At 35.4% G+C, this 27,522-nt stretch overlaps 1 protein-coding gene and 1 long non-coding RNA gene across 11 annotated transcripts; one reads left to right on the top strand and one right to left on the bottom strand.

The window, feature by feature from the left end:
* Positions 1 to 5,780: 5,780 nt before the first annotated feature.
* On the bottom strand, positions 5,781 to 11,549 carry LOC131628174 (uncharacterized). Of its 7 annotated transcripts, none has more exons than XR_009291679.1 (7): positions 11,125 to 11,549; positions 9,516 to 10,784; positions 9,085 to 9,422; positions 8,831 to 8,983; positions 8,582 to 8,700; positions 6,212 to 8,363; positions 5,781 to 6,102 (listed from the first exon to the last, which is right to left on the bottom strand). It is a non-coding gene; the product is annotated as an uncharacterized LOC131628174 (long non-coding RNA). The 7 variants fall into 7 exon arrangements; XR_009291684.1 differs by lacking the exon at positions 5,781 to 6,102 and having other exon boundaries at positions 8,226 to 8,363; positions 9,516 to 9,906; positions 10,389 to 10,784; XR_009291681.1 differs by lacking the exon at positions 5,781 to 6,102 and having other exon boundaries at positions 8,226 to 8,363; positions 9,516 to 9,665; positions 9,827 to 10,784.
* Positions 11,550 to 11,855: 306 nt separating this feature from the next.
* LOC131628175 (uncharacterized) lies at positions 11,856 to 18,258 on the top strand. Of its 4 annotated transcripts, none has more exons than XM_058899041.1 (10): positions 11,856 to 12,007; positions 12,231 to 12,678; positions 13,193 to 13,396; positions 13,952 to 14,293; positions 14,685 to 14,897; positions 15,611 to 15,933; positions 16,706 to 16,873; positions 17,255 to 17,331; positions 17,678 to 17,751; positions 17,876 to 18,258. In XM_058899041.1, the coding sequence occupies exons 2-7, from the start codon at positions 12,259 to 12,261 to the stop codon at positions 16,842 to 16,844; spliced, it is 1,641 nt and encodes a 546-aa protein (XP_058755024.1). In that variant the 5' UTR covers positions 11,856 to 12,007; positions 12,231 to 12,258; the 3' UTR covers positions 16,845 to 16,873; positions 17,255 to 17,331; positions 17,678 to 17,751; positions 17,876 to 18,258. The 4 variants fall into 4 exon arrangements, with proteins under 4 accessions (XP_058755024.1, XP_058755026.1, XP_058755027.1 ...); XM_058899043.1 differs by having other exon boundaries at positions 17,681 to 17,751; XM_058899044.1 differs by having other exon boundaries at positions 15,611 to 15,731.
* The last annotated feature ends 9,264 nt before the right edge of the window (positions 18,259 to 27,522 follow it).

A 27,522-nucleotide genomic window follows, 5' to 3' on the forward strand; every position in this document is an offset into this window, starting at 1 on the left:
CTAGAGAAAGCCGATAAGGTTTCATATTTACTATGCAAAAATATGGTCCAACAAAATCTAGAAAATTGTCTATGATAATAAAACCATAGTAATTACCACCTAAACTTTTAGTCCTTGAGGGACCAAAAAGATCCATACGGAGAAGCTCAATAGGCCTAGAAGTTGAAACTATGTTTTTAGATTTAAAAGAGACCCTTGTTGGCTTTCCAATTTGGCAGGCATCACATATGTGGCATTTTAAAAATTTAATTTTTGGTAGACCAATAACTAGATCCTTTAAGACCACTTGTTTAGTAAATCAAAGTTGACATGATCTAAGCGTCTATGTCATAACTCATAACCAAGAGTCTTCACTCATGGTTACTAAACACTTAGTGATTGTCAAGGATACACCATCCAAGTTAAGCATATAGATATTGTTTACCCTTAAGCCCTTAAACGATTGATATTTCTTTTTATTATGATGAATTATGCAACATTCATTTGTGAAAGTTATTTTTTATCCTATGTCGTATAGTTGAATAATGCTAAGTAGATTATGTTTAAGACCTTTAATAAGTATAAGATCATTGATAGTAGTAGAAGAGGGATTACCTACACTACCCTTTCCAAGCATATCATCATTGTTTGAAGTATTAAATAAAGAAATAATCTCTAAGTATCAATCGCACAATCAAAGATTTAATAAGTTTTAGGTAAACGTAAAAGAAAGTGAGAGAGAGACAGAGAGACACAAGGATTTGTTTAGGCAGTTCCCCAAGCGGCCTCGCTATGGGTATGTCTTCCCCAAATTCTAAAGGAATTAAGATAATGAAAATTAACCTTTGTAAATGTTGGTTACAAGAGAATGAGTAGCAATATAACCCTCAAATCTCTATGGTTGATGTTGATCCTGGATTCTTCTCTTCCCTTGACCAGAGCTCGATCAAGTAACTTGATACTTCCAATTTGATTTTGTGTCTATCGCTACTCCTTTGGTAGAACCCACATTCTTGAAAGCCTTCACTCGGCTGAATCCAAATTGCAAACGTATCCTGACCCCAAATTACCAAAGTGATCCACTGGTTACTGTTACTCCTTTGACAGAAACCTTAGTTCTTTAAAGCTTTCACTCGGCTGAATCCAAATTCTGCAATCTTATGAAAAATCCCTAAATAAATCCTTGATCTTGGAGGTAAAACACAATGGATTTATCTTGAAACCCCCAAAGTTTTTGCAACCCAATTGATTACACCAAATCCTAATTGGACCTTATCAAGCTATCTATTGATCATAAAAGGATTTTGTGTAGTGGTTGTCTGTATGCGATGAGAGAGGATGAAGATGATGAAAATCTTTGTATATTTTTGGTTTCAATAATGAGAGCCGACTCATTTAAAGTAGGAATTGACTCCTAAGGGCAAGGGAGTCGGCCCATATTGCTTGGGAGTTGACTCCAAGTGGATAGAAAAAATTTGAGAAAAATACTTCGTTAGAAGTCTAGACATACGACGTGGGAGTCGTCTCCTTCGTGTTATGTATCAACTCCAAATGGTTAAGGGTCAACCCATATTGGACATGGATTTTAATTTCAAAATTACTTTCAGTGGGAGCCGACCCACAACTCGAGGTAGTCGACTCCTTAATGTTGTGTGTCGACTCCAAGGGCTCTACGTATCGAGTATTTTTTGACAGCAAATTTTATTTCAAAAGACTGTTAGTGGGAATCGAATCCTAACACTGATGAGTCGACTCAAAACATGATTTTCACAAAAATTGATATTTTTGAAATTTTAAACTTGTGCAAATGCTTTTGACTCGATCTTAAGGTGGTATGGATTCAAGATTCGTGTCCGCTGGTCAGATATATATGTCTTTAAGGGAAAACAATCAAGTACTCATGTTGCTTTCTTCCATGAGAGTGGAAAGCGAGGCTGCGAGTGTTGAGTTGCCTGTTGTGTGTGAGTTCCCCGATGTTTTTCCGAGGATATTAGTGATTTACCATCAGATTATGAAGTTGAGTTCACCATAGACTTAGTACCTGGTACTAGGCATGTGTCAATGGCAATGTATAGAATGCCCGCATCAGAGTTAAGCAAATTGAAGAAACAATTGGAAGATCTATTAGAGAAGAAGTTTGTCAGACCAACTGTATCACTATGGGGAGCGTCAGTGTTGTTGGTTAAGAAGAAAGATGGTAGCACGAGGCTATGTGCTGAGTATCGACAACAGAATAAGGTTACTATTAAGAATAAGTATACTCTTCCTAGGATTGATGACTTTAAGGTTATCATCAAACTTGAGTAAAGGATGAAGATATTTTGAAGACTTGTTTATAACTCAATACGATAACTATGAGTACTCAGTGATGTTGCTCGGTATGTCTAACACCCAGGCTTGTTCATTGAGCATATGAATAAGATCTTCCATCCTTACTAGGATCAGTTTGTTGTGGTGTTCATAGATGATATTTTGATGTATTCTATATCATATGAAGAACATGTAGGACTTCTGAGAGTTGTGCTGAAGACCTTGCAAGAGAAGAAGTTGTATGCTAAGTTGTCCAAGTGTGAGTTCTGGCTGCGAGAAGTAGGTTTCCTTAGTCATGTGATCTCCAATGATGGAATAACAGTTGATCCGTCTAAGGTAGACGCAATGTTGCAATGTGAGGCTCAAAATTTAGTTACATAGATGATAAGTTTTATGGGTTTGGCTGGGTACTGCAGAAGATTATCAAAGGCTTTTTGAAGTTAGCTTCGCCTTTAACTCAGTTGATTTGAAAGGGTCAAGCTTATGCATGTGAAGAAGAGATTGACGTCCACATCAAGTCTTGAAGGAGCCACATCATTGTCAAAGTGTTGAATCAAATATCCTAGATTGTCAAGACATTCGTTTAAGCAATGAAGTAACTAATTATATGTTTATTATTATTATTATTATTATTATTATTATAATTATTATTATTATTATTATTATTATTATTATTATTATGTTGATCAAAGATATTTTGAATATTTATTATTAAAGTTCATCTAGTATGTTCATCTAGTAACTTAAATCAAATCAGCTGAGCATATGCACCTGATCACATTATTTATGTGAGTATAACATTTTCATTCATAATGATCATTAAAATATTTTTCTTCAAAAATTCATGTATTAATTTTAAATCTAATAGAAATTTTTTCAATACATTAAAAATTTAATTAGTTTTGCTTTGTAACTAAAAAAAGATAAAAATGTGTACAATCGGAAAAATTATGAATAAAAAAAGGCATGGATAAAGGGGAATAAAAAGGCATGGATATAGTTTAAAATGAGAAATATGACACGAACCTAAATTCATATTCTTATGAACAATTAATAAGAAGAGAATAATTTTTTTATTTATTTTAATTTATTTTTAATTGGATTTATGAAATGATTGAGATTATTAAGAAGGTGAGCACTCCTGTACCCATCCAATTTTATTGGGTACCAGTACCCTCTTGACATGTCCAATTTTGATAGGTCCACTTATACAATTTTAATTTAAATTATTAATATTAATTTTATTTATAAAAGTCATTATATTAATAATTACAGATCATTCAATTAAACAAATTAAAAAATATATCAACAACTCCACTTTCTCGTTATTTTTTTTACAGAAACCCAATATTCCTCTTCTTCCTGTAATTGGCTTTCTTCTTCATCTCCACTTTTATCTCCACTTTTACAGAATTTCAGTTATTCATCTAACTTCATCTTCCTCGATTCATTTTCGTATATTCATCTTTTGGCTACACCCATCTTTCAATTTAATCAATTTTGGTGAGTAACTTATTACTCTTTCAATCTATGAAATCATTTACGATAACTATTGAATTTGATTATTTAATTTTAACTTTTCTATTGTTGTTTTGGTTATTTTCCAATTTTTGAATTTTAGGGTTTTTTTAAGTAGCACTGCAATGACACAATTGCATTAGATTTGATTATGTAATTTTGGGGATAATCACTCATATTGAATAATTTTAATTTAATTTAGGTTTATGTTTAGAAATTCATGGTTTTATCATTTACTTTACAGGTTAAAAGAAAATATCTCGTTCTGAAAGAGATTCTAGAAAGTGGAGTTACTATGACCAAGGTATAATGTTTGATTTAACTCTGAATCTTGTTATTTCTTTATCATATAATTGAGAAGATAGGAGTAAACACTAATTAGAAGAGACTGGGCTGTGTTTTATTGTTGTCGGTGTGATTTGTTATAGGCTTTTAATAATGTAGCTTGTTAGATTGAAGGCTCTGCAAATTTACGTAAAATTTGGTCCGTGTTTAATTTCTTATTTTGACTTTTTATAGCTTATTGGATTTGATTTAGATTAGGGATTATCTATTGAATTGATATATAAATATGTCGTTAAGTGGTTGGTTCATATTCAAAAGCCATAAATGGATCCTTTCAAATCCTATAAGTGTTTGATCTCAATGATCTAAGAAATATTCTTCAACACCCACAAATGGTTTTTGATTAGGGATTAATTAGTGAATTGAGAAAAGAAACAGCTTCTCTGTACAAAACTGATTTGATACCTTGTGTAGAGGGCAGATTCCTTTTAATGTGTTGGACTTAAGCATTGCTATTATTTAATCCTTAATATTCTTCTACAATAAGATTTGTAATTTGTTTCTTAGTTATCAACTTCAACACAATTACTTACAACCAATGTAATGAAAACCAGACCGGACCGGCCGGTTCGACCGCTTTAACCGTGAACCGGACCCATATCTGGTCCTAAGAGGCTTGTAAACCGTGCTGTCAAAAAACCGGGGAAGAAGCCGGAAAACCGGTACAAAACCGGGTGAACCGACCAAAACCGGCGGTCTAAGTGGTTATTCATGTTGAACCGGTTTTTATAACTGATTAAAATAACTGGGTTGGATTTTGTTTGTTCGCGGGGATATAGGAGCTTCAACCTTCTTTTTCAAGTAGAAAAAGAAGAAGAAAAATCATTGGTTTACAGGTTTGAGAATCAAGATGAAAATGAAAAATAAAAGACATAACAGTGAGAAAATGGATGACTAGTTTTTCCGGTAACAACAAAACATAGAAAGAAGGAGTGACGGCTCTTGAATTGAATCATCTAATAATTTTAGGGTTCTTTATGTTATAAATGGGCTTGGGCTATAAAATAATAAATAGGGCCTAAGTGAAACTATTACAATACTATTGTCTATTATTTTATGTTGTTATGCAGTATATTATTATAAAAATCATAAAAACAAACACAAGTATAATAACAGTAAAAAATACTACGATTTTTTTTATTTAAAATAAAATTAAATAGAAGTAAATTTGTATACTTATGTATGATAATGAAATCAAATCATGTCATTTTAGATATAAATCAAATCTCACATAAAAAATAAATAAAATGTTTTAAAATGATAAGTTTTTATTTTATTTTATATATTATTTCTTAATAAAAATATTATAAAAAACATATTTAATCATAACCGGTCAAACCCCGGTCAAACCCTTAAACCTTAAACTCATATCTATACCGATTTAATCTCCGGTCCGGTTTTAATTACCTTGCTTACAACAATACTAATAGATTTAATTTTATAAACCACACTATTATGTATGACGCAAATTTAAATTTAATATGGGAGTGTACATCATAAGGAGTTTAATAAAGTATCAAATTGGTGTAGCATCCTGTCAAGTTTAAAACAGATATAGTGTCTCTACATTTTGTTGAGCAAGGACATGCTGCTATTTTGTTGTCTTTTTATCCTCCTCTAATTGAGCACTCAGTTATGAAATTAATGTTCGAATATGTGTTAGTGTTAGGTGTAACTAGATAGGGCTGGACAAAGGAACCGAGCCCATCCAAAACCGTCAAAACCGAGTGCAATTGTAGGCATGCGTACGCGTCGATTTGAGTTGTCGGGTGGATGGGTTGTTATTTTTCGGTTATAACTGAGTTCACTCAGTCGAATTTGGATGGCAAGAATAAATCCATGTGAAATATGTAGTATTCTGATAAATATTAAATTTTGAGTACAATATGTAGTATTATGGCATTAAACCAATAAAGCTGCATCACTGTACCGCTCTTCTCGCATGGCTCTCTGCAAGATTAGAAAATATACATGCATATTTAAATTATACACAATATAGTGAAAAAGTAAAACACAAAAATCAGCTAACAGCATAACATCCATTTGTCAAAATCCTTACTTTGAGAAGAGATATCACTTTCCAACACTGTCATTGTTGGATGCAGCTGCAATCGCCACTTGAAGCCTAGAAGCTTCTTCATAATCCTCCACGTATACAGCATGTTGTAACTTAGACTGTTTAGCACAAAAAAGAGCAAGCGACGAAATCTTAAAAATAAACGAGTCATGTGATCAATCTCAAACCATATCTTTTTAAAAGGGATTAAATCTTAAACTGAATCAAATCTTAAAAAACGAAATCCCAAATATCCATGGTTGTCTCATATATGTATTGCATTGTTGTTGGTTTGGTGATAGGTTTGTTAGTGTTACTTTATATTCATTCCTTTGTGATCTTGCATTAAAACACTATAAGAAAGCAAGGAATTATCAAGGTCAGAACTTGAAAACAAATGATTCATTTATCATTTTTTCTTCACACCTGCTACTCATCTGTTTTTATATTCTATGCACTTTGCTTTTTGTTTGTTTTGGTTTCGTGATTTCTTTTGGCGTACCAACACTTAAGGTTGTTACTTTTTCATGTGGTGCAGACAATAAATGCGGTAGGAGTAACGATTGTAAAGTAGACATTCAATTCATAAAGATTATAAATTGTGTAGCAAGCATGGAGAATGGTGAAGATGCTAATGATGTCGGGAGGAACAATGGTAGTTATGTGGATAATGAAGAAGGAAAAGAGGATTTGGATGATTACAAAGATATAGGTGAAATCTCAGATGATGATATAAGAGATATGAAATTTGAAGCAGAGAAAAAAGCTTGTGAGTTTTATGAAACATATGCAGAATATCATGGGTTTGCTGTAAGAAGAGATGAGATTGACCGTGATTTCAAAAAAAATATTATTATGCGCCAATTAGTTTGTAATAGAGAGGGGAAAAGACATAAGAAACATATGTTAAGGGTGGATCGACATAGGGGGCCAAGGCCAATCACTCGAACAGGTTGTCTTGCTTGGTTGCGTGTGGCATATGATGTAGTGACTAAAAGTTGGAGAGTTGTTGCATTTGAATCCGCTCATAATCATAAGTTAACTCCACAGCGGTTTGTTCATTTTATTCCTAAGTATCGTCGACTGAGTGAAGCTGATAAAGCGCTTGTTGATGGCTTGCATACATGTGGTGTTAGAACATGTCATATTTTGGGTTTTATGTTGGGTCAGAAAGGTGGTCATGAAGATTTGGGATTTATCAAGAAGGACTTATATAATTATTTTAGTAATGGAGCCAAGACTAAAAGAGAAAATGGAGATGCTTTTGCTGCATTGTCTTATTTACAGGCTAAAGCCGACAATGATCCGATGTTTTTTTCGAAGTTTACCACAACAGAGGATGGTCGTCTACAAAATTTATTTTGGTCAGATGGAACTAGCCGATTTGACTTTGAATGTTTTGGTGATGTGGTTGCATTTGACACGACCTACAAAAAGAACAGGTACAACAAACCCTTTGTTATTTTTTGTGGGTACAATCATCACGGTGAAACTACAATTTTTGGGTGTGCTTTAATTTCAGACGAAAAGACAGAGACATATAAGTGGGTTTTAAATGCCTTTTTTGAAGCAATGTTCCATAAATGTCCAAATGTATTTGTTACTGACGGAGATGGTGCAATGCGGGAAGCTATTAAAGATGAATTTCCAAATGCGTCACATCGCCTCTGTTTATGGCATTTACACCAAAATGCTATTGAGAATGTCAAGAATACAAAGTTCCTAGAAGAGTTTAAGTCATTGATATATGCTATGGATGCAAGACATTATAACTTAAAATGCTTATAAAAATGACAGGAGAGAGATTTTTAAGACAATAAATTTATCTACAAATGACAGGAAAGAGTATCATGGCATGACAATTAAATTTCTAATCATCCATTCTTAAAAAACTCAACTGAAAAGAAGAGGAAACAATAATGTTTATGGAATATCATTTCCCGAGTGTACACACAATCTCGTCACCAGAATTAAACAAGAACTTTTCAGTTTTATAGAAGATTAGAAACTTAATTTCAAATGTCCCCAGCAGAAGGAGACTTCATGACCAAACAATTGTCAACTACAGAAGGAGACTTCAAGTCCTGCGCATTTGAAGCACTAGACTAGTTGCTGATGTGGGATTTTACTATGTTCCCATCTCCCACTGATTAAGCTGTTGCAAAAAACCAGATGTAAATGTTTGTTCTTCTTTGATAACCTTTTGTAGAGTATTCTCTAGTTGGATAAAAATTGGACTTAATCATTTAATGAACCAAAAGATAAAGATTGTTAATTCAAAGTTATGGAGATTCTATACCATTTTGAATATAAGTCTCACGTGAATTTCTGTCAATAGTAAAGAAAATAATAGAAGAAATATGATTTGCTTACTTTAAGAAGGATGGCTTCTATGGGACTTTTGTCATCATTTCGAGTCGCAACAGCAGCAAATGCTGAAATTCTTGCACCTGTTAATATCGGTGTCTGTGTTGAATAAGGTTGCAGTTAATCTAATTAACCAAAAGATAAAGATTGTTAATTCAAAGTTACTCACTTAAATAGAACAAAATAGTGTAGCCATTTTGATTAAAATTATGTATGTTCTAACATATAAAACATAAGAATTTATTATCTGCTTACTTTAACATAGCCAGCCACTATGACAGAAGTATTTGCTAATAGAATTTCCTTTTCATCTCAGCATGTAACGATACACGTTGCCTTTTCACGACATTGACGACCATCATCATCAGAGAGACATTTTATAGACATAAAATGCATCTCAAATTTGCCCTACACGCATATAAGAAGTTGGAATAAACATACCGCACATGCATGTACACACACAATGAAATTAAAAGATATGACAGAAATATTAAAATGCAAAATTTAACCTTGCAGTGTTTGGGATTGTTCGGAGTAAGATCAACAATGTTTGATACACAACCGGACATAGAAAGTATGCTAATCGTTTTACGATGATTTTCCTTGGATATATTTTATATAACATCTACCACATCCTGCAAATCATATGTTTGATAAATGTAATACAAAATTGCATCTGAAATGTAAACATTGGTTAGTTCATGTTATCCATGGCCAACATCGACTCTATCATATGAGATGGGTGAGTTTCTAACAACAAATTGTTCTCATACTTACGGCAAGCAATGGGTATAGTAGTTCACTTGAGATTGCAGCATAACAGGCTTTCCACCAGAAGCATATGGATCTATTCAACAGTAGTAAGGCCACTATAAGTGATATTTTCACAAATACTTGCAATATTGATCACAAAGCATAGGATGTTTTAGTTATTACTTACTTCATGAAATTTTGAGTATAGAGATCGTTGCGCAATTTTGAAGTTTGTTCAACAGCAAGCGATGGGTGTTTCAGCTTCAGATGTTTGTACACAAATTCAGCAGCATGAAAAAGCTTTTGTGCAGTCCTTAGCTCCACAACCATAAAACAACTGTTCTAAAAGAAGCAGAAAAATGTTCTAATATTCATATTTCAGAATTCTTCATGTCTCATACTGTAGGTGACAGATATTATTATACGCGAGAGGGAAAGAGAACGGTTAGAGCCTAGTGAACACGTAAAAAATAAAACAAGCTGCTTCAAGTCACATACATCCCAGCATTCTTAGCTGCAAGAAATCCAGAGGGTGCATCTTCAAAAACAAGTATGTTACTTGGATCTACTGGTCCACCCTGTTGATCATCAATGTATAGTTAACTGAAAACCATTGCATATATGATTTTTTTTTTGAAAGAGCAAAAGCAATATATTAAAAAGACAGAGGCATAAGAGATGCCAATTACAAGCAATGGCCCTAGCACAAATGTTCATGACAGTATGAATCCCACTCTCCTATACCAGATTTTACAAGACTATGCCCATCAACCTGAAACTAAAACTGATGCTAACAGCAATATCCACCCACAGACTGAATATTGAAGGAGATACATGAAACAAAATTAACCTATAACTACCCGACACCGATACTACGATAACAATAACCTCGAATAACATATTAACTCCTGGACATATAACACACAACAGCACCCTATGCACAGCCACTGCGCTCCACAACATAAAAACAGCAGACAATAGAAATAGCTTCACCACCAAATGTACAGAACAAAAACATAAGAACACCTCAACCACTCGAATAGACATAACCAGGAACTACCTCGCCAACTGGAGCCAAGCAATGCGTTATGTCGGTTACCACTACCATGCGCCAAGAGCTGTCTTGACAGAATTCAGTCTGCTGAAAAAATCTATCTTGACAGAATTTAGTCTGCTGAAAAAATCTATCTTGACAGAATTCAGTCTATTTAAGAAAGACGTACGGCTGCAAATCAGAATTCGACGCCCGATGACGGGGACCACTCCAGCTCTGTACGCACCAGATTACTCATCCGTCAATTATGCCAATACACGCCTTAGGATTTTTGCACCACGCGGCTATATCATCTGCAATATAATTTGATTTAAGTTTGAGCCATCTCCACGCCATAATCTTCGACTCTTCAAACAGTTTCTCCATTTGTATTTCCTCGCTTCGAAACACTTTGTTATTCCTCTGCATTGCATATATGATTACAAACAAAAAGTTGGAAATACAATCATTAATAATAAGATTAAATATTATTTTGGCTCCTTTATTTTTGTTGATTCACAATATTAGTCCCCTGTTTCTAAATACAAAAATACATGTCTCCATTTTCTAAAACTAAAAAAACTCTTACCACTGAATTTGAAACTTATTTTTGATGATGTTTGAAGTTGAAAAATGGCCTGACAACTTCCAGGATGGTGAGACAATGTTTGTGAGGATTAATTATATGTGATTCGCTTATAAAAAAAACGACTCTTATAGACAAATTTGTTATCATGTATACAAAATTCATTAATTGGTTTACCTCAAATCTCTTCGCCGCAACAAGAAACACATCCGGTGATGGTTTGCCTTGTTTAACGTCGGGGTCATCACCAAAACTGCTCCACAAACGCTTCCAATTAGGTGTTGAAACATAAAGAGATTATGAAGAATCTCATAGCCGCTACGACTTGTGCAACAGAAACATGTTATGAAGAATCTCATGGCCGCGTTTGAGGCTGCCTGCGTCGGAATCGGAAGCGATTGCGGTGGCTGCAGGATGGAGTCGGAGCATCGTCGAAAGCTTCGTCGGAATAGATGGAGGTCACGTCAGACTCCCGGCCGGAAACGCTGGCTGGTGGCTGGGAGCAGTCCGATGATGGGTGTTTAGGTTATCTCTATTTGATTTTCCTTGAAATGCAAAAATTGATTTGATGGAAATCAGAATAGAGTAAAACCTTAATATTGGGTGATGTGGCCAAGGTTATCTCTTTAATTATATAAATTTTTTACTCAATTTAAAAAAAAAAAAATCATTAAATAAAATATCAATTAAAGAAGACAAATGGCCATTTCTGATTCGTCCATCTCAATTTGGTACCAGTACCCATTTAAAACAACAGGGTACCTAAGAATTTGCCTATTAAGAATAGAGAAAATTCTATATTCATTTTTTAATTAATTAAAATTAAGTGATTGATTGTATGCAAAAACAATTTTTTTATATCCGTGTCCACCTAAAAATTTTCCATAAAATATTTAGTACTAGTTTGTTTAATAAGAGCTTAAAATAAAATCCATCAACGATATTTTAGTCAAGAGTTTTTTTTGGCGGCAGAGTTTGCTCTCTCAGATTCTCTTCTCTGCAATACGCTCCATCATCTTCCCGCGTTCGCTCCTTCTTCATCTTCCCACCGTTAAGTGAGGTTTGTTTCTAAAACTATTCTACCTAATTTCAATTTCACTCACTGATTATCATTTCGATTACGGTTTCTTTATGTCTATTAGCATTTATCATTTCGATTAGGGTTTCTTCATGTGTATTAGCAATTATGATTTCGATTAGGGTTTCTTCACTCTATTGTTCCTTGTTCCTGTGTTGGATTTCTACTCTCCTTTAAGATATTGATTCTTTTTATCCTTGTGCAGGCATTGCTAACCTCTAGCAATCTACAAAATGCTTTCTCGGGTGAAATTCATTCCCCGTCACCAGGTCTGCTTGAACAAGTCAAATGATCATGAGAGGAAAGGGAACCGCTCTAGGAATATCTCCGAGTTCTATTCATCTAATGAAAGTGAAAGCGACCGGGACTATAATACAAAACGGAAACGGATTGTAAAAAAGCGTAAGGAATATATATCTGAAGACGACTCTAATCTTTCCGATGTTACTGTTTGTTCTTTGGGTCGCCGAACAAAGCGTCAAAAGTCTACTACAAAGAGTATCAAAGCCGAACCTACCCGCATTGCAGCCAATTCTACAAGTGACAAGGACATTATAAGGAAAGAAATGGGCTTGGATTGGATGCTTAAAACTAAGATGCCTGCAGTTTTTGAAACAACTGAGAAACTGTCGGCGGAAGTTCAAGTTGAGGAGGTACATCTCTTAGTATAAAATCTATTTTGATATTTTTTGTGTCCACTAAGAAAGCCTCGCTGTTTTCTGTTTTCTCTCTCTCTCTCTCTCTCTCTCTCTCTCTCTCTCTCTCTCTCTCTCTCTCTCTCTCTCTCTCTCTCTCTCTCTCTCTCAAGTTTTATATATTTTATTTTATGAACTCTCTTTATTTAAACTTGAAAGGTAAAACTAGAAAATTTATACGACTTAGAATTTAAGTAATGTGTGTGCATCATACAAATTTACCGTGAGATAAATGATGTAAACATATGATCCAAGTAGTACGAATGAACTAAATATTAGAGAAATGGTTTAGGTGCGATTTGTTTAATATTTTTCATGTATCTTTGCATGTTTTGTTTGAGTGTCTGACCCTAATGATGCCCCAACAGTTGAAGTGTATGTATTTATGGTCTATCTTAAATACTTTCATTTTCGTTGCAGCTTGTTTTGATCCTTTAATCAAAACTAACTTTTTTTTTTTTCATTCTTTTAGTCAAAGAAGACAAATCCTAGGGAATTGAATCCTTATCTAAAGGATGATGGAAGTGGTTACCCCGAAGAAAGTGATGGAGTTGTCGTTGCTGCATGCAAACTTCTATCGCCTTCCCTTGTTGGAGATGGAGGAGTAAGTTGGAGACTCAAGGCATTAAAGCGTGCACAAGAGCAAGCAGCTCGAGAAGGACAGAACTTTCAAGAGGTTTTTATGCACTTGCTTTTCACATATTCTTAATTCTATTTTTGTAATTGCTTTTCTTTATCTATTCTGTATATTTTATTTTAATTCTCTTAGGACAGAAGGGTCTTTGCTCAGAAGAATAGAGGGAATATAAACAAAATAATATATTTTTTTATTAAGATTAGTGTAAGGGTAGAGAAGTATTATCAAATGGCGGCACCATGCCGCTATGGCGGATATACATTGTGGTTTTTGGGCTTGCCGCGATGGTAAATATCGGCCGATATTGGGGGTGTTTCCGCCTTAATTTGCTACAACAGCGCTGCAAAGTGGCCGGTATGACGGGATTTTGGCCATCCGCCATCTGCCATCGACAATACTGGGGTAGAGGGAAGACCAATCTGAATTGTTAGCATTTGCTTTGTTTGTAGAATGCTGAGAACCTTGTAAGGAAAATTGTCTCATGTTGTTCATATTATTTCGCTCTCCAACAATAGATTCATTACTATTCTTTCTATTTGTCATTTTGTTCTTTAATTACAGTTCAATGATTATTAACATATTCACTATGTACAGGTTGTGGAAGAAAGGTGGGGTTGTTCTCTTGATGAGTTGACTGCATCTGTTGCATCAAAAGCAGCTGCCCCAGATCGGGCTGATCTACGTGCTATAAAAAGTAGACAAAGAAGGGTAACCGAAGAAAATTCACTAGATTATGAAAAACCGATCCCAAGAGATTCTAAAAGGGTAAATTTGAAAACAAATCGATTGTTGACTATAAAAGACCGCTGTCACTTTTGCTTGGAGAATCCAAATCGGCACATGCATCCTGTTGTGTCCATTGCAAACTTCACCTATCTTATACTGCCACGGTTGCAGCCCTTGGTGCCCGGTCATTGTTGCATTCTACCCATTGATGTAAGTTTAATTTCTACTACTATTAATGTTTTTCTTAAGAGTTGCCTCAAGTTGAAAGAAGCATTAGTTTGTTGTTTATTGAGCAATCAGTGCAATATAAGTGATTTAGTTCTTTGGTTGGCGAGTCAAATATTGAAGTAAAGTCCCTGCAATATAAGTGATTAAGTTCTTTGGTTGGTGAGTCAAATATTGTAATAGGTTAAATTACATGGTAGTTTTGAATGTTATTACATGTTTGGAATTGGAAGTAGCTTTAAGTTGTCTAAAGTTGATATGAATTTAAAGTAGATGAATGGATTTTTAGTCTGTTAATTTATGTCATATAGAACCTTATTATTTTTCTGTTATAGACTCCTAATCTGCAACTCTATCTTATCCCTTGATATGACAGCATGAATCAGCTACCAGATCCGTGGATAATGAGACGTGGGTAGAAATCCGAAATTTCAAAAAATGCCTCATTATGATGTTTGCAAGGCAAGATAAAGAAGTAGTGTTTCTCGAAACTGTAATGGGATTGACACAACAACGGCTCCATTGCATGATTGAGTGTATTCCTTTACCCAAGGATATTGCTAAAGAGGCACCTTTATACTTTAAGAAGGTAAGATGTTAAACATAAAATACTTTGTAGATCTGTATCTTTGAAATGTTTTATTTAGGCTGCACGTAATTGCACCACCTTCTAAAAGCCAACATAAAATACTTTTAGCTTTCATTTATCTGTATCTTTGAAACGTATTATTTAGGCTGCACATAATTGCATCACCTTCTAAAAGCCAACATAAAATACTTTTAGCTTTCATTTATTAGTTTCTCCTCCATTTGTTAAACTAATTTAGATACATGGACATTTGGATGAGAGCTAACTTGGAGAAAATGAACCACAAATTTGATAGTGAAAGGTCAAGCGCACATGCTTCATTACTCTAAGTAAAACCTTTTTAAGTTTACCTACTTCATTACTTAAGTAAAACCTTTTTAAACTAACTATACAATTTATCCCGAAGCTGCTTAATTTTCAGCTTAACTCTAAAGCTTATTTGCACAACCTTTATTGTACATGTTCTGTTGAGTGCCAAATGTGGTTAAAACTCAGTTGAAAGCAAACCTGTAGGAACTCAACAAGTTTGTTCGTTAAAACGATTTTCTATAATCACCCATTTACTTAGTTTTCACTTGAGATTATTATTGTTATTCCGATCTTTGTAAATTCTTGCATTGTTGTTTACTGTGCACTGTTTTTTCTATCCATTAGTTTATTTGTAACAATGGTTTCCAACTATAAACTCACTTTCAAATGACTTAAATCCGCAGGCCATTGACGAAGCAGAAGATGAATGGTGCCAGCACAATGCAAAAAAGCTCATTGACACCAGTCAAAAGGGACTGCGTAACTCCATTCCCGAGCATTTTTCCTATTTTCACGTAGAATTTGGTATAGACCGTGGTTTTGTCCATGTTATTGACGATGAAAAGAACTTCAAGAGTAGTTTTGGGTTGAACGTCCTTAGAGGGATTCTGAAATTGTCGGAAGAAGATATGTACCGACCTCCAAAGCATGAGGCAATAGAGATACAAAAGCAAACTCTTGCCACCTTTTCTAATCAGTGGCAAAAGTTTGATTGGACACATAAATTGTATTACTGATTATGATAGTAAAATACACTATTGATCTTTAATTTATAAATTCTTTTTAATTACTTATTTGAAACATCAATTTTCATTATCCATTTTATAGGAGAAGAGATGTGAGCCATTAGATTGGTGAGGTTTGTTATGAGGTGGGTGGCTAGGATTGAACAGTTATGGATTTAGTCATTCTGTTTTTTCTGTTATAAGGATTGAAGAGTGAGGTTCAGTTGTAAGTTAAAAGTTAGTAATGAATGTGGTTAGATGTTATTTGTGAAACTGAAAAGTGAGAGGGAAGGTTAGTTATGGCAGTTAGAGGAATGGTTAGAATTAGTTAGAAGTTAGTTATGGAATTAGTAGGAGCTTGAGAAAGTTAGTTATGATTTCTGTTATGTTTGTTAACTCACTGAGTTAGGGTAGTTATGTTAGTTAAAGCGTGTTCGATTTTCTGTTAGTCCTAGGTTAGTTACACTTTCAGTAAAGTCAATGGTTATGTGAAGGTTTGAATGTTAGTTTCACCACAAATACTTTGGTAATTTTGCACTGATGCCTTGTATCTTTTTGAATTGTGCTGAATTGTTGACTCTGAATGGGTCCGTCTGTACGCGACTGGGTGATGTTAAATGTGTATTCCTTTGGATTAAATGACATGAATTGAATGTTGATTGAAGTGCGTTGACTATCATTTGGCCTGTACATGACCGCTTGGAAATAGCTTTAGAGCAAATGTCGTTGAATTTCGAATGATAACTCTGCTGTTGTCTTTTGTGTCTTATGCAGGTCCTCGGTTCACTTTGAATTCATGCAGCATTTCCATCGTGAATTGAATATAGCCCTGAACTGTGATGGCTTTGGAATGGTGCTTCAAATGGATTTGACTCGGCTGCGAACTAAACTTGAGTGTGAACTGGAATGCTGAATGCTAGCATGGAATTTATTGGTAAAAAGGTTAGTGAGTTATGATGTTTAAATTCTGAATGTGAACCGGTGTGAATTTGATGCAGTGCCGCAGTTTATGTGTTAAATGATGGACTGTTAGTTGGTTGAATTAATAAACATGAATGTGTTGTAAGGGTATGGACCTGAAATTGCCCTGTTAACATTGTACTATTTTTTGGAATTGTTTTCATGTTGCATATTGATTCGGCATTTGTGGCTAATGGCTGGCTTTGTGTACATGTTGGTTTATTAAAACAGTCCCTGGAACTTGTATGTACATGTTGGTTTATTAAAACAGTCCCTGGAACTTGTATGTAGTGGTTTGGAAATTTGGATAGTTGAATGTGAATGAAGTATGCTGAATATGTTTTTGTGTGTGTTGCGCTGCAGGCAATACGATTGGAACCGTGTACCTGATTTTGTAGGCTTTTGAGATGCATTCCATAGGCTGAAGGTTGTCTGAACAGGTATGAACACAATGCAGTGTTTTTTTCTGAAGTAAGATTTTTTGGTTAAGTGAAGTAGGACTTCTAGTTGATAGTTAGAAAATAGATTGATTGAGTGAAGCTAGGCTAAGTGTAAGATTTGTTAGTAGATGTATGGCTGACCTGAACTTGTTTATTTTTCTTTGTATTTTGATGGTGAATGTATAGACCCAAGTGAGTATATGTGTAGGTACCCTTGGTTGTGAATGGAATTGTTATGAATCGTTAGAAATTTGTTTTGAATCCTGTTAGGAGGTTAATTGGTCAAGATGAAATTGTTGGCTTTTGTTTTCATGACTAGAATTGATTTTTTGTGGTTTATGAACAGTAGGGTAGGTCTTTATGCCAAAGTCGCAGGGTCGGGTAAACGGATAGCGTTGGTCTGTACAGTTTAGATGTTATGTAAGTAGTGAACCTATTGTGGATTTATGATTCTATTTGGTTCTGTATGTTTATATATGATATATGGTTATTGGATGGATTGTGTGATGTAGGTTAGTACTTGGTTATTTTCTGTTTGATGCAGGTTTGATATTGAATGTTGTTTCTAACAAAAGACATGTGGTGATGAGTAAAATGAAACTGGAAGTGGCAATGAATAAAGTCAAATAACTCACTTTTGGAGTGACATGAACGTGAAATGGACGAAGTATGTACAGACCATGAGTTCATATGGCAGCACGAAGCATTTGCTATTTGAAACATTTTGATATTTGCAGCATAGTTGGAGAGAACATGGGATTATTAGAACCAGTCAAATGAAATTATTTTGAATCAAGTTGTCTGACTATTTGAATATGCTTTTAGAATAGGTGGTTCAAGGTTTATATTTGTATAGATTTCTTGTAGAATCTGGGGTTTTATTTGAACTTTGTAATGGATTGGACCATTTTTGCTTTTTTTGTAGAACTTGTTGGAATGTATGAATGTTTACATATATCCTTGGATCCTTTGAATGTGTAGATTTTGAATGAGTGAATTACGAACTTGTATGATACGAACCATCTTCGACATGAACCTTGAATTGCGTTCAGATGAAATCTTGATCACAACTCGTACATGTACTCCTTAAATTCCACCCTTGTGTGCATCTCATTTTTTTTGATAAGTTGAAACACAATTGACCTCATATGCCATTACTTGAATCCAAAGTTTAAGTTAACTCATATTTGGAAACAAAACACCTGATAAGCGCACTTCTTTAACTTTGATATAATCACCCTTTTTCAATGGTATCATGATGTATGCCTTACAACTCACACAAGTCAAAATATTGAATTGATAGCCCATATACCTCTTGTCCAGCCAAAATCCTTTTTCAATTGTTGGATACAACCTCAAATGAAAATCAAGTTTGAAATATTGAAGGAAAGATGTTCAGGATAGCCTTAAGACCAAACTCGAACATAAGGGATTGAAACCCTAATTCCACAGTCCAATGTTCAAAAAAGAATCAAATGAACCAAGCTTGAATGAGGTAGAACCCCCAATTTCCAAGATCCTTGATCCTGAGTTAAATTTAATGATTAATGATGCATGATGCGTTAGATGACCTAATGAAGATATGCAGATGAGATGAGGAGCTTAAGCCAGTTAGAAAGGGTAAGACAAATTTGGGGTATGACAGCTGCCCCTATTTAATCGTCTTAAACCTGAAGGTGAGATTGACGTTAGCCTTTTGAACATTCAAGGTAGAAGAAGATTAAATATCAAGACTTGAAATTTGTCCTGAAAAGAAGATGAAGCATTATTCTTATTTTTTTGTTTTGATATCTGCCGGGGAAAGAGAATTTGTTCTACGGTAAGGTTTATGGTAAGAAATTGTGGTTGAATGGTGAAGATGAAGAAGATTGATGGCTACATGAAACAGTGATTGAAAAATATGGGTTTGACGGAAAGGTAAGATCGACGGGTGATCTACGACCAAAAGAAACAAGGATAATATCTACGGGCGATCTACGATCCCAAGTTTGAAAAGAGAGAAGGGTAAGACCTACGGACGACCTACGACCCAAAAAGAAAGAAAGGACGAGGGTAAGATCTACAGACGATCTACGACCCAAAAGAAGATGAAACAGGGATAAGATCTACGGGCGACCTACGATCCCAAAATTGAAAGAGACGAGGAAATGATATTTGTCAGGCGAGAACTGACTTTACCATAGGATATCAGACGAGGACTCGAAATGATCGAAGTGATTTGCCAGGGCGAGAACTGGGCTCTGAAATGGTTTTCCAAGACGAGAACTGGACTTTGAAATGATTAACCAGGACGGGAACTGGGCTCTGAAATGATTTTCCAGGACGAAAACTGGACTTTAAAGTGGTTTGCCAGGACGAGAACTGGACTTTGAAAGGGTTTGCCAGGGCAAGAACTGGACTTTGAAAGGTTACTAGGGCGGGAACTGGGTTTTGGAAAGGTTACCAGGGCGAGAACTGGGTTTGAAAGGGTTACCAGGGCGAGAACTGGTTTTGAAGAGGTTACCAGGGCGAGAACTGGGTTTTGACAAGGTAAGGCTTTATGAGGAATTCATCGGGAATGATAATTGGGAAACTTGTGAGGACAACACTCTCTTCGGAGATGCACCATTGTCTGATAATTATTTCAGGTCCTTTTGTGCAAGGTACCAAATCTGGCTTATGCTTCGTATGCATGTTTGAGTTTTTTTTTGTATGGCGTAATGATCCACTTTGATGGATATGCTACGCTTTTGAGGATGCAATGTTTTATGCAGTGAAAACTATATGCAAAGTGTCAAATAAAGGCATTAGTGTGATAGACAAGTGTAATACGATGAATTGACTTTAAAGAAAATGTCGCGGTAAGCAAGAGTCGCCACCGACTTTTATTTTATCCAATTTATAGAAAGGCTAAAAGAAAAGAAAAAACCTTTTTTAAAAGATTTTGAGTTCGGGGGGTAAGTTATACAAAGGGAAGGTTTAAAGCACCCTTTGTATCCATGGTTATCCATGGGCTCTTAATTGCTTAGCTCACTTTGTTTTCAAAATGTTTGAATTGTTTGAAAAGTAGTGTGTGAATAGAAATTTGAATAAGAACTTTAGCTTGTAAATAAGCGTAGTCTTTTTGAAAAGATTCTTTGAAAAGAAGTGGGAAAAGATTTTGAATTTTGAATTTGAAAAATAGCAAGCAATTAAAAAGCAATTACCCTTAAGTTTAGAATTTTTGTTCTTTTAGACTTTAATGGGAAAGGGCTATCCATACCATAAAGAGGGCAGGCAGTCCTTTCATTGGATTTAAAAAGGGTCATCGAAATATCGTTCGCCATAAAACTGTCCCTACCATGTAGAGGGTAGGTAGTCTTTAGGGAAGGATAGAGTAGTCATTAATCTTTTTAGGCATCATGCGAGGATACCTTAGCAATAGGACAATCATCTTATTTTCTTGAGGCAACATCGAGAGACTAGATGATTTTTATTCTTTAAGGCAACCTTGCTTGAGGTATCCTCGGAATCGAGGGACTTGACTATTATTTAGGAATAAAGGCAACAAGCAACAAGGCAACAAGAAGGGTTACCCTAAAGGTGTGTGGGTGCACAATCAAGTGATTAAATTCAATTATTTATCTTGTAATTAGTTATCCTAATTCGATTCAAGGTTGCACTCCCTAGGATTACTAACCACAGCAGAAAAGTAAAACAGTTTAATAGTCCTACGCTATTACAATAAACACCTGCGGGGAATGGGAAATAAAGGCAGAAAATAAGAGGGAACAATAATTAATCAAAATCCTTGAATGCCTTGATCTTCCTCGAACCCTTGATCAATTCTGAAAATTAAAAGGAAAATAAATAAGGGTTAGGGTATTACAGATTCATCGACTATCGATGCAAACCCTATTTTAATCCACAAGGAAAAATAAAATGAGATTAAACCAAAGAAAAATCAGAAACTTAGCTTTTTAATCTGGCGTGGCGCGTGGCTGAAGGATCTTGGTCAACCCTGGAAATTTGGCACGAAGAAGAAAAAGGTTAGTGCATTAGTGATCTAATGACAAACCTCGCAACCCTGATTAGGGCACAAGTTAACCATGGTTAATATAATAAAAAAACCCTAAGTTAATTAATTATTGGTTTTCAACCTAATTAATTAAATCGGCAAAAGTATGTTTTCGATTAAATATAAATAATTATTATAAAAAAAGATTATATAAACACTAATTTATAAATTAAATAAGAAATAAATAAAGAAAAGATTATAGTAAAATAAAATAAGAAAAGGTTTATGTAATTAAAAAATAAAAAAATTGAGAAACTTAGCTTATGGTCCTGTGCTGCGCATTGGGGAAGTCCATGGTGGAACTGCAGCTCTGGGGCGTTGGATCCTTGTTCGCTGGAGATCTGATGGAGGAGAACAAAGGTGCGTCGTATACGTCCACAGAGTCAAACACACTGGATCCTTTAGAGAAAATCCAAATGGGAAAGGTGTCAAAAAATGGAGTTGTCGCCGCTGGGGTTCGAACCCCTATCTATGAGATTACCAGCAAACGCTTTGACCATTCCTGCCGCACGCTTTATCTGTTAACTGGCGCTAACCCCGTGTATATAATAAGACAAACAAACATATTCCAGATTTAAACAAAAAAAGGCGCGCGGGGCTTCTTCTTCTTCTTCGTTTATTTCCTGCAATTAAATACACTTTTACCCACGGTCCTCCACCGTGGGCATATATCTGTGCTCTCAAAACCTGCGAATTGTCACCGATAAACACCAACAAAGAGCCCAGATCGGATGTTCAGGACCTCACGAATGTATGAGCCCATCGATTTGACCTGTAATTGCATCTACACAAAATCCCTAATTTGAAGAACAAGAACCCTAACAATGGTGTATTCTTTTCCTTGCACTTAAACTTAAATCAAACCAACCAGAAAGCATCATAACATTATTGTAAACATAAATATGCAATCAAAATATGTTAATCATGCGTGGATCATTATAGCCAAGTTTGAGAAAAAAAAAGAGCAAACTGTGTCTTGTATGTGTGATGATTCGGAGTGCGTGAGGCCTTGGAGATGATCCAAATAGTTTCAGCAACGATCCAGGAGCATGTTTGAATCACCAAGAATCCTTGAATACCTCCCTAACCTCAAAACGATTTTTGCTTTTATCCTTAAAATTTCAAGAACTCGGCTCTAACTTTTTGGCTGCAGAATCCTCTAAAATTCATCCCCTTGTAACTTGTATGGCTTGAGTACTTATAGTGGAAGATTTTAGGGTAACAAATTTGCATAGCATCTCTTTTGAATCTTTGATTGTAAATCTTGAAAATTTTGATTTGTAAGACTTCCAAATTTGGCCAATTTCAATCCTTTTTCAATCTATTCTTGCTTGCACGAATTTAAGTGTCAAATATGGTGATTATTTGATTCGCTATGATTGTAAATCAAAATCAATTCAACTTATTTTCATAATTTTTGATTATTTGATCTTTAAATCATATTTAGATGAATAAAAATTCAAATAAAAATCAAATATTGTCCAATAATTCGTGGCAATTGAATTTTGAATCTTGGATATCATAAGGATGAAGATTGGATCATAAAAACTTGGGCCCCTTTGCAAAAAAGATTCATTTTGGAGCCTTTTATTTCACATTTTTCCTCTCAAAATTGTCCAACTTTGACAAGGCATATATCCCTCAATTTTTAAGATATGGAAGAGTTCTAGGACTTTTTGGAAACCTAAAGATGTCTTTTACAAGCCACTTTGGAAGCTTTTTTTCATTTGAGGATTTTATCTTGATGATATGGGCTTTGACAAAAAACTGCTTTTGGTTGACTTTCAAGAAAGACCTGTAATCTTTTGATCCATATCTCTCAAATGAAGCATTTTTAGACTTGTCTTGTGAGAGACAAAATTGTAGATAATTAAATTTCCTTCAAGATAGGCTTTGGTTGGGAAATTTATGATGTTCCATGTGGAAGTTATGGCTGGTCAAAGTTCAGTTGACTTTAGGTCAAAAAACCCTAATTTAGAAACTTTGAGTTTTGTTGATTCTTGAACTTTACTTGATGAATCATGATCAATCCTTGATCAAATGATGAATAATACTTCAAAATGAGGATGTTGACCAAAAATCAGGAATTTTGACTGTACTTTGACCATAGTTGACTTTTAGGTTAAACTAGTCGATTGTTGACTATCTCTGAGCTGTTTTGTGAAGCAAAGCTTGAAGTATAGTGGGCAAATTTTGGGGTATGACAGCTTCCCCTGTTCAATCTTCTTACACTTGAGGATGTAGATTGGCTTGTGTGCCTGTTGGAATCTGAAGGTGGAAGATGATTGAACACCAGAATACCCAGAAATTTGCCCTTGCTGATGTAGGGACCCTTTTTTGGAGATGGGCTTAAAGATGCCATTCAGCTCGATAGACTTGAGAATCAGAATCCGTCGTACGTTAGACTGTATCTAAAGGATATATTTAGGATGAGTCGTACGTTAGACTGAATCCACCGTATTTGATAAGTGTCAAAGTAAGTCGTACGTTAGGTTGTACTTTAGGACGAGTCGTACGTTAGACTAGGTCCAATTGCATTGATAAATGTCTGGATAAGTCGTACGTTAGGCTAAAAGACAGGTCGTACGTTAGACCAAGTCCCCCTGTGTTGATAATTGTCAGAATGCACCGTACGTTAGGTTGTATCCTAGGATGAGTCGTACGTTAGACTGGATCATTTGTATTGAGAAGTACCAGAATGAGTTGTACATTAGGTTGTATCTGAGCTCAGATGTATTGAGAAGTGTTTGTTGGAGGTTAGTTGTGTCAGCACCGTTCGTAGTAACTGAATTAGATCTTGGAAAGATGATCGTGTCTACACCGTTCGTGGTGATAGAATTAGATCTTTGAATGTTGGTTGTGTCAGCACCGTTCGTAGTAACTGAATTAAACCTTGGAAGGATGATCGTGTCTACACCGTTCGTGATGATAGAATTAGATGTTTGGAAATAGAATACCATAACGGGTGATACATTAGACCATATATGATAGAGGATGTCAGAATGAGTCATGCATTAGACCATATCTGAAGGAGAATATTAGATCATATCTGTTGGAGGGTGTCAGAACGAGTCATACATTAAACCATATCTGTTGAAAGATATCAGAAAGAGTCGTACATTAGGCTATATCTGAGGAGGGATGTCAGAACGAGCCGTACATTAGACCATATCTGAGGAAGAATAGCAGAACGAATCATACATTGGATCATATCTGATAGAAGACGTCAGAACAAGTCGTACATTAGACCATATCTGTTGAAGGATATCAGAACGAACCATACATTGGATCGTATCTGATGGAAGACGTCAGAACGAGTCGTACATTAGACCCTATCTATTGAAGGATAATGCCAGAACGAGTAATATATTAGACCATATCTGACTGAGAATACCGGAGTGAGTCATACGTTAGACCATATATGATAGAGAATGCTTGCTTGTTAGAGTTTATAAGTCATCTGATGAAGTTTTGGAATGTAAAAAGACTTGTCAGAATGAATCTTCAGCTTGATTATATCTGAGAGGAATGCTTGTCGAGATGGAACCTAAAAACAAAATTAGAAATATGCAATGTCATGATGCATGTATTATATGATGAGTCTCTCAAAATAAATGAGAAACTTGCATGTTGTGTATGAATTTGTATATGGTATATGATGTATGAACATGATTTAGTGATTTTTCTTGATTGAGAAAATAAATCTTTGTGTCCTTGTGATTTTGTTGTCTGATCTTGTTTTGAAGATGCTCAGTTGGGGACTTATGATTTCTGCTTGGGGATGAGAACCATTTGAATGATTGATATTGATGTACCCTGACTGGGGATAAGAGAGATGAATAACCCTGTTTGAAGAAGAGAAACGTGTTAGGGAACCGGCAGTGTCGAAGATGTGAACTCCGTTGAGGAACTAAGTCTCTGTTGGGACGGGAACATTTGAAGATATCTTCTTAAGGATTACTCTGTGGGGATACGACCTTGTGAAACCGGCTCTGTTGGGAAGGCATGGATGACTTGAATATTGCCCCCAGTGATTATAGTAGCTGTCATTCCTGGACTCGTATTGATTGGAACACATTAATGAGTATTGATCGAAGTGTTCAACATGCCTTGCATAGCTTTGCCCCAGCTATTAGGGAATTTGAAGAGATTCGCCTCGCGAGGACTTTATGAGGTGTGTGCTATGGGTGACATGCTCCCAGTAATCATAGACTTAGGATGATGCCCCATGTTGATTTGGAAGTAGCTTCAGACCCACTTGGGTGCCTGCCCCTGATTGTTTGATGCTCCTGTGATATTCTTGGAATATTGACTTGATTACCCCTGTCATTACCCTTGTATACATTACTTCTGGAGTGATCTTGTCTGTCAGGATAACTGTTAGTCATTAGTCGTACCCTGTGCAGATTCTTCCTGTTGCTAACATTTGAAATTATGTAGCAGAATATGTTTAATAACGAATTCATGAGATGCAATGCATATGTCTGTCTTGAGTTTTTTTGAAAAACATTAAAACAGGAGATGTAAAAAAGCGTGATGTTTATAAAACGTGATGTTTGTAAAAGGAGATATCAACTCAGCTTTTATGGCAAACCTTAAGGAGTCAGGATACTTTTTTGGTAACAGTATGCTTTCGAACTAACCATGCTTCAGTTAGGACTTTCAAGGGTTGTAACGTGGCTTGGTTCACGGTTTAAGAAACAAAGGATAATGGCTCAAAAATTTATTTATACCCATCCCAATCTTCGTGATGTTCTTTGATCCTATGCTCAGTTAACTATGCGTTTAAGCCTTAGCAAAGCTTGAAGTTGTAACATTGATATTTGATGATGGTTAAAGTACCGGAGGTTTATTTGGACAGGCAGTCATCCTTTTTTTTTGTAATACTTTCTTTTTGTCGAGGATTTGTAGTGACCTCTTTTTTAACATTGATTTTGTTATCCCTAACTTTTGCCTGAACTGTTTATTTTGAGATTACAGTCAGTGGGATGTTTTGATTTTTGATAAGTCTCTTTCATAGGTTTTGACTTAACAGTTTCTTCTCTTTTTGACGGATATTGACTACCTGACTTAATGGATGCGGGAACCCATCATTATCTGGCGTAAACAACGGCTAGCATAATTGAGTTAACTGAGTAGCTACCCTGCCCCAGGTTATGATTAAAGGGTTTCAATTTGCACGTGAAAGAAAACTCCTACACCTTAGGCTCAAAGGGGTTGACGAGGGATTAACATCCTTATATCTCCACTGTTTAGGAATCGAAACAATGCATGTACATCTTCAGCACAGTCTGTTCGAAAGCATATTGTATGAAGTTGTGGTATCATTTTCGTCATCCTCCCTTAAAAGGCTTACAGCTTAGCAGGAGTTGAATATCACAAAATATATGCAAAGTAAAGACATAATTTAAAATGAGTGATAGCGAAATAATTTATTCAAGACAATCATATGCAATGCACTGATGATGATTATTAAAATAGATAATGTCTATCATAAGTCGAATGTTTAAACAAACAGGATAGAAATTGCAAATGAAAGTGAAGCTAATGAGCCAATCGTCCATCCTTCTAGACATTAATCAACTTTGTCATGATTAGGCATGGGAGCAGTGATCACCATAGAGATCTTAGGAGGATTGAACTCAATTTCACCAACATCGATCATGTCTTGGATCTTGATCTTTAATGCCCAGCATTTATTGGTATCGTGCCCGGGACTATTGGAATGGTAGGCACATTGCACGTTTGGATTGTGTTTAGCAGAGGAGGTGTTGATGTGTTGAGGAGGATCCCTCACAGTAATCATTCCTGCCTTCAAAAGATGTTGCAATGCCTGATCTAGTGACATGTTAATTTGGTTGAATTGACGCTTAGGTGTATCTGGCTTGCGTCGTTGTTATGGAACTAGTGTAGAGATCAGAACTGCCCCAACAGGTTGGTTGCGTTTATTACGACCTTTCTGGTTGTGCACACCATCAGTCATATGAGATTCCTCAGGTGAATTGAAATCAATGATCTTGTCGTCAATTAAATCTTGAATCCTATGCTTCAATGGCCCACAATCTTTAGTATCATGACCAGAACTGTTCAAATGATAAGGACATCTCGTATTATACTTGTACCCAGGAGTAGGACTGGCAGGAACTGAATATGGA

This window comes from Vicia villosa, unplaced genomic scaffold (genome assembly GCF_029867415.1).
Source record: "Vicia villosa cultivar HV-30 ecotype Madison, WI unplaced genomic scaffold, Vvil1.0 ctg.000428F_1_1, whole genome shotgun sequence".
Lineage (NCBI taxonomy): Eukaryota > Viridiplantae > Streptophyta > Magnoliopsida > Fabales > Fabaceae > Vicia > Vicia villosa.

Bases quoted from the DNA above. Each gene is read 5' to 3' on its own strand.
- LOC131628175 (XM_058899041.1), top strand. From the start codon at position 12,259: ATGCTTTCTCGGGTGAAATTCATTCCCCGTCACCAGGTCTGCTTGAAC. The intron at 13,397-13,951 runs GTTTTTATGCAC...CACTATGTACAG, and splicing joins AAGGACAGAACTTTCAAGAG to GTTGTGGAAGAAAGGTGGGG. The intron at 15,934-16,705 runs GTATTACTGATT...TGTCTTATGCAG, and splicing joins TTTGATTGGACACATAAATT to GTCCTCGGTTCACTTTGAAT.